The 8,084-nt window shown below is 38.6% G+C and overlaps 1 protein-coding gene across 1 annotated transcript in view; it reads right to left on the bottom strand.

Annotated features, from left to right (window-relative positions):
- Positions 1-337: 337 nt before the first annotated feature.
- Positions 338-8,084, bottom strand: part of CLCN5 (chloride voltage-gated channel 5) — a 162,019-nt gene continuing 154,272 nt past the window's right edge. The window contains exon 14 of the mRNA XM_004606458.3: positions 338-7,292. Coding sequence (XP_004606515.3) covers positions 7,202-7,292 — 91 coding nt within the window. The 3' untranslated portion in view covers positions 338-7,201. The remainder of the gene's footprint in view (positions 7,293-8,084) is intronic.

Genomic DNA, 8,084 nt, shown 5'->3' with positions numbered 1-8,084 from the left:
TCTATCAAAGTATTTTTTCTCTTTTTTTATTGAGTCATCATGAGCTACAATTATAAAACTTTTATGTTTGAGTTTCAATCAGACCAAAATAATTTTTGATTATTCAGTTATCCATTTATTGGTAACAAGCAATATTAAAGAAATAATTGTGCTCCTGCTATGGGGGCAGGTTTGAAAGGTGGTTGAGAAAAAGACAGTAGTAAAGGGAAAGTGACAGTAGTATTGGAATTGGTTTTGGAATATTGAATGCCTGTAATAAATCATCATGAACAACTTTGTAAACCACTATGTTTAAATAAAGTGGAAAAAAATACACAACAAACACCAGACTGGATAAGGCTGTGCTTTATTACATGCATAATTACAAATCGGTACTAAGTGAAAATGTGTAAAGCAATGGTGACCTGGATTTAAGCCACACAGAGAAAGGGCTGGACAATCCCATTAACCCTTTTGCCAATGTCCATTCCATTGCCTTTAACATGATTGTTTACATTTCTTACAACTACTTGTATAGCGCTTGTCAAAGTACCTTCCATTCATTGTCTCTCAGTTTGTCCTCACAACAACCCTGTGAGGTAGGTAGGGAAATTAACACTATCCCCATTTTTGCAGACGGGAACACTGAGGCACAGAGCGGTTAAGATCTTGAGGCTAGTTAGAAGCATAGGGAATAGAAACCACATCTTCCTGTTTAGGTTGTTGGAGAAGAATGGAGTGAGTGGTAAGCCGTAACTTGGTACTGGTTGTGCCTATCTATCAATGGGGACCAACATCTCTAAACATCATAATAAAGCTAAGAAATTGTGACTAAAGGGTTGGCAACATTCAGATATATAATTTCTCTGAAGAGCTCGGCATCAAGCTTCCTGTGGAAACTCAGGCTATATTAGCTTTGGTTGATGCTAGTTTCTAGGTGCCTAGCTACTGTCTGATGTCTATACAGTAGATTCAGCTGAGCGTTTACCAACTCTCAGGAACTAAAATGTCTATTCAGACAGATGTCTTTGGCTGCTGCAGATGGAGCTAGCCCTACAAATGAACTTCTTACTAAGTTATTCATTGGCTGGAGCCTGGCCCATCTGATCGCCTGGCCTCAATGACTCACCCAATGGGTAGTATTTTTCCCAATGGCCAGAAATGAATGATCGAGTATGAGCAGGAAGCTGGCCTTGGTCAAATCGATTAGAATTGCTAACATGTCATGAATGTCAGCCGGTGATTTGACCAAGGTGCTATCTGTCAGGACTCACTCTTCCGGGTCTGTACCTGGTGAGCAACATAGCTTCAAAAGACAGTTTAAAAGAACAAAATCGTAAGCATATCATTAAAAAATCTAGAATATAACTAATTCTTAATCATGACAGTCTCAAAGGACTAAATATATAATAAAAAAGTAAAAATGTATATAAAAAGCAATATAATAAAAAAGGGGACAATGAGAGAGAAAAGATGGAGCAGAAAGGATAATGTGATATGGAGGAGGAAAAGGAGTACTTGCAAAGGGCCATGTATTTTTTGTTTTGGGGTCACACTTGGTGGTGCTCAGGGCTTGCTCTTGGCTCTGTGCTCAGAGATCACTCCTGGGAGGGTACAGCGGACCCTATGTGCCAGGGTTTGAATCCAGGTGAGCTGTGTGCAAGGCAAGCACCTTACCTGCTGGGCTCTCTAGCCCTAGGGCCACATATTTTTAGGTACACTCAACATGAGGCCAATCGTCCCACCCTGATAAACTGCCTTACAACACTCCCATCACCTTATTTTGCAGGTGGTATATTACTCATCAAATCTTTGACTACCTCTGACTCTCAAATAGTAGACAATGACAAAGTTTAGTCATGAACACATTATAATTTTGCCTTGAGATGCTAAAGCCACAGACCAGACACTCCCAATGATACACCTCGTTTGAGCTCCTAAAGTGAAGTAGGCCTTTGCCTATTGGCCCCATCATCTCAGAAGAATCTTCATTCTCTATTTTGAGAACAAACTATCCTTTTTTCAGAATCCAAATGCAACCCCAAGCACTTATAACAACTGAGTAAAAGCAACAACCCTGAATTTAGGGCATGGGGAGGCAGGGAGAGAATGAGAGATGGAGAGAAGAAAGTGGGGAGAGAAAGAGACCAGAGACAAAGACCACTTTTTTAGACTCATAATTTTACATATCATTTGTCCTGAAAAGGCCAAACTTTTGGAAAAGCATTCATTCAACAAGTGTGCACAAAGAAGTTGAAGACACTTTGGCAGAAACTTAGAGGTAGAAATTTATGACTGCAGAATTGAGTAAACTGATAGGTCTCATCCAAGAAACACAAACTCCCACAGCCAGGCTTTTGTGTCTTGGGTGAATTGACAAAATCAGACTACATAGTGGAAATGTTTAAAATAAGACTGGCTAACAAATATTTGGGAATTGACTTGATGTTGCTAATACCTACTATTCTTAAAACTTCTCTCCTTGGAGCAAACAACTATAATTGAGCTGAGCCACGTTAAGTCACGATGAGCCCAGGGCACTGATTTCACTTCAAAGTTACAGAGCTCCTTGAGTTCTGATCTGAGCAATTCTCACTTTTCCCCCCTATACAACAAGTACATATTCGAGGCCAAGAATATAAATTTTAAAATTTTTTGCCATCAAAATTCAAGACTTAGCTTATCAATGCTTAGCACTTAAGGAACGGAGTAGATTGTGTCCCATTTATGAGCAGATGTTGTCTTCTCTCCAGAAGAACAGACTATAGTCAGCCCAGTGCTGCTTTAAGTCTCTCTCTCCTTTACTTGGAAACTCTGGTCTTTGGGAAATGACACACCCCTTTCCTCCCTTTGAGGCACAGGATCATAAATTTGTAAAATCAAAATGTACAGCTTGGAGGATGGCATTGCCTCCCCCCACTAACATATCATTTCCAAGGTGATATTTGCTTTTTAGGTCACACCCGGTAATGCACAGGAGTTACTCCTGGCCCTGCACTCAGAATTTACTCCTGGCAGTGCTCGGGGGACCATATGGGATGCTGGGAATTGAACCCGGGTCGGCCACATGCAAAGCAAAAACGCCCTACCCACTGTACTATGGCTACAGCTCCTATATTTTATTTTTCTTGTTAGAGCTCACCCATTGCCATAAATTTCAATTCCTTCACCAAAAGAGATTTTTGAGGTGTTTTCTTAAAATCAAGGCTTTTAGAGCGCATCTTTTCTTAGACATCTTTCTTCTTAAATTAGAAATCCTACTTATTTTCATAATTTCTAAATTTCCTCAAGGTCTTCAATAGTTCAAAATGTATGCATCACTGTGGAGCATGCTCTCCTACTTTCTTCACATAATGTGTTGTTAGTCTTCAGTAAAAATGGTTACAATATTAAATACACCGGCCATTTTCAATTTTCAATATCTTCTTTACTGTCATTAAAAACTATTTTCCGAAATTGTACAGCCTGTGATTTATTAAAAACAAAACTAAAGTATACTGTGTGGGGAGGGGATTGGGTGTGGTAACAAGTACATTTTGATACTCATCACCATGTAAAACTAACCAAGATCTGGACCAACTAGGACAGGAGACTGAAATAATTAAAACAGATAGTACTGATTACTTTTCATAGTGAATTCTACTGTATGCTAAGTTCTGGGAAAAAATTGCTTCCCTTTGCCCCAGCCTGAATAAATTCATAAGACCTTGGTTGAGAATTACTTGGCAATTTTAGACCAGACCGTGCCCCCCTTACTTTATCTTTTTCATGTTCAAACAGAATTTAATACATGCTACAGAAATTCAGATTATATTGCTCTCCTCTTCCTGTAAAAGGTTAGGATTTAGACTTTCACGCCAAAACAATGAGCTGCCTTGCCATTTGCCATTTGAAGAGCAAATTAGTCATTTGCTGTGACAGTTGACAAATCCCAAGTATTGATGTTAGATTATTCACCAGAGGAAATCTTCTCTGTGGATAATACCACCTCTGTTTCATGTTTGGCTGAGCCAGAATGACTCTGGGACCAGCCAAAGAGGAGAATGTCAAAACAAATTCCCAAAGAGAAATTATATTGAAAGTGGTTGTTATTTTACACTTTTAGTCCTCATTTTCTTCCCCCAATGGAATAATCAATAATTGTTTTCACTGTTTGGGCTTCTCTAACTTTACATTGAATATCTGAAGGTTCCAAATATAGCAGTTAGATGTTTATAAATCTATAAACTCATTTCCTTCATCAAGGTTGTACCATCTACCAAATATTTTCCCCCTGAAAATCCTAAGTCTCCTGAAGCATGTATTGGTATTCTTTTTTGAATCATTCTCTAATGTCAAGCAATTTTTTTATAATACTAAAAGAGACTAGCTTCTATTCACTTGCACTTGAAAAGCAGAGATTTTTCCTTTGCCATTGAGGTATATGACCATTTGAGGTTACTGATAGACTGCCCCAGATGGGATTTATTTGTTGGTTTAATATGTCCAATTACTGAAAAGCAGAGATTTTTTTCCTTTGCCATTGAGGTATATAACCACTTGAGGTTACTGATAGACTGCCCCAGATGGGATTTATTTGTTGGTTTAATATGTCCAATTACTGAACTGGCAATGGCAGAAAGCACATTTTCTTTTGCCTCAAGACAACTCTCAAACTAAAGTTGCTGAACTAGCAGTCCAACAGAGAGCTATCACCACAATAAGACAACCTTCGAGCCAAACCATAGAATTGGACATGGATATCACATACTACAGCTACCTCTAGCATATGAGTTACAAGGATTCCTGAGAAGCTGAGGTTAATGAGTGAGATTTATCAGGAGTGAGGTATCAAAGGGGTATTATTCTCTGGAGGGCCAAATGGTGTTTAATGTCTAGAAAGTACACCTTGGCACAATATTATCTGATTTCTTAAATTTATTCTCTGAAGTAGCACCTTAACACTGGCTCATCTGTGTAAATTTTTTTTTTCAAGAACAAAAACAGAGCCTAGAAGAAACACAAAGGCAAACTCCAAACCATTGCTACACTACAAAATATGACCAAACCTTCACTATCACCAAATACTAGAAATAATAACATTTCTTCTTTCACAAATTTCAGGTGAACCGTTATTTTAAAAAGATATGTAATATCAGAAATATACAGAGAAGAACTACACAATATACAGGAGTGGTCAGACAAATAGCCTTGTCATAAAGGAGTCAGTGGCACGAAAGGAAGACAAGAGTTTGTAAAGCTACCCAGTCATGGCTATCACATAATATTCTCTAGAGTGCTTTTCCTTCCCCTTTTCACCAAAATGCTAAATAATCTACTTAAATCAAAATAAGCCTTGATGGCCTAGTTCTGGTAGAAGACTTTCAGATTTTATAAAGTTAAAGATTGGGGGTAAAAAAATTCCTAGAATCAGAAATAAGCAACTGTTCAAATGAGGTTCACTCGAATATTTGGGGAGGAGTAGGAAAAAGGAGAAGTGTTGAGTAACTACTGATTCTAGGTTATAAGGTACATAGGAAGTACTGAGAACAAACCTGGAGAATGGGAGAGACTGAACTCACGCCTGGTGGTTCAGTCTCACTGCCGAGGATCAGTATGGGCAGGGGAACACTGCAGCAGAAACAGGGTGAGAAAAAAGCACGGCTGAATGTTACCTCTGGCCCATATGCTTTAAGACTGCTGAGCCTTGGTTTATAAGTTAACTAGTTCTGGAGGTTATTTTAACTACTGGAATGATTAACTAGGCAACAATGCTCCATCTCAAAGAAGGGTGGGGGCTAGGAGGAGAGAAGTGTGTACCTGCACATAGGTATAAATGTGGAGAATGAAACAGCAGTTGGAATGATGGTGGTGGCTCTGTAATTCCACAAGGTGTCTCTAGAGTATGGTGTTTTCTACTGCAGTAAGTACAGTAGGAAATTGAGAGAGGCACTGTTTCAATCGGATACAAGCACCTTTGGTGTCACCAGGCCTTGTCCACTGCCCTGAGGCTTATGGCTCTGCATTTTATTTAGAATCAAAAAAGCCTCAGGGAATATCAGCTGCCTATCTTGTTCCCATGCCTTGAATATATCTAAGAGTGTCCCAAATCTAAATTTATGTCCATAGGAATACCCCTGGCTTGATAAACATACTTAACATTGGGAAGAGGCATGGGTGCCCAGTTATTTCAGTCCTGGTGGTCATTACAAAGGAATGGAGGAATGCATGAGAATGCAGCTACAGCTTGAGATGATCCCTGGTTTAACAATATGCACTCTAGACTTGGTTCCCTTTGCTATTCTTACATATCCCAGAGGCCTAAAGCACCATCACTTCTGAAGGTGGCATCTGGGTAAGAGGATCAGTTGGGAACCTCATGAAAAGTATAAAATTCCTAGTCCAAGTGTTTGTTTATAACTTTACTAATTCTTTTCACAAAAGTCAGTGAAAGATCATTTCTTGCTACCAACTTATTGCATGGCTATGTCCATATAATGAGTTAACAAATACCATCTGGAAAATGACCCTTTTTGCAGACAAGGAGCAAGCTTTCTATCTTTGTGCACTTCAAAAGAGTACCAGGAACAGGCAAGCTATAAAAGTCAATCCCTCTATTAATTTGGAGATTAACCAAAGCAGCATTGTTTTATGATCAGATATTAAAGTTAACATATATTTAACACATACAAACTAATAATGCTAAATATTATACAGGAAAGAGCTAACATTTAAACTAAATCTTCACAGTCTGGAAAATATCACTACTATTTTCCTCTGGCTTTCCTTTCTGTGTTTGGAAAAGCCAAACTTCATCTTCCACCAATGACAGTTAAGAGTCCAAAAAAAGTGACTTCTTTCATGAGTTTCCTGCAGGTTACAGGTCAGGATGGTTTGTATTTCTCTTGCATAGTTTTCAGTGATTGCATATTGGCTAATGATTATTTCTGTCGTTAAAAATGTTTTTAAAAGAGGAAAAGAATCAAACCATAGCAATTTTGTTTATACTTTGGCAAAATCTTCCTAATTCAAAATAACAGAAACCTAACATTATTTCTCCTACAGAGAACACTAATTTCCAGAGATTATATAGTGCAACTGGTTAACTTATAGGAAAGAGATGACACACTAAATATGACTTCACAATCCAAATATGGGAAGGTGTTTTGGGTACCCAGTTAATAAAACATATCCATGGTCTGTGGTGTCCCTCTTATTCTATATCCGGCAAAATCCTGTGATTCTAGTTGAAGAGAATAGAATCAGGATCTTGGTTTGCCATCTGTGCTATATGTTTTAACACATCTTTTTTGGTAATGATTCCAAGCAGTCGCCTAAAAGACAAAATAAGACAACAAAACAAAAATAAATTTGTTGTTAAGATAACATTCTCAATGCGGACATTTCTCTCCTTAGTCCTCTTTTTTGGGGGGCAGTGGGAAGCGTTAGTGGTGTTTGGTCATATCCAGTGGTACCCAGGGACTACTAGCTCTTTGCTCAGGAATTGACTCTGGCATTGCTCGGGGAACCATATGTGGTGCCAGGAATTCAAACTAGTGTTGCAGTAACAGCCACATGCAAGTCAAGTGCCTTACCAACAGTACTATATCTCTAACCCTCTCAGTCCTCTTAAACTTTGTCTTCAAACATTACATGCACTTAGAGAATGATGAAAACACAAATCAGGAAATAGGTACCAAGCAAACTGCACAATGCATGGGTCCCTGAACCTGTCCATTTATACTGGTAGAAATCAGTCCACTCTTTCCTCTGCTTTAAACATTCATCTCAACATTTATGAATCCTGCTTATCTTCTGGAGTCCAGTTCGAATATCTCTCTTCCTAAACATCTTTCCTGACTCTACAAGGTAGTAACGACTATGCTATCCTCGCAGTGACAGTATGTTCTGTGCATGCCTCTTATGTGGCACTGGTCCTATGTACTGCTATAATCTAAGTACAATATTTTCTCAGCTTCTCTGATACTACAAACTCCTTGGGGACACAGGAAGGGCTTACTCATTTCATATGGCCCAAGAGCTTTCTTTACATGAAGTGAGGATTCAGTAAACGTTGAATCAATCACTAAGGGAAAATCCCCATCTCACTTATGTCCTACAAGACA

The sequence above is a fragment of the Sorex araneus genome, chromosome X (assembly GCF_027595985.1).
Source record: "Sorex araneus isolate mSorAra2 chromosome X, mSorAra2.pri, whole genome shotgun sequence".
NCBI lineage: Eukaryota > Metazoa > Chordata > Mammalia > Eulipotyphla > Soricidae > Sorex > Sorex araneus.
Note: the sequence above shows the minus strand (reverse complement) of the source record. Positions and strands in the feature narration are given on the sequence as shown.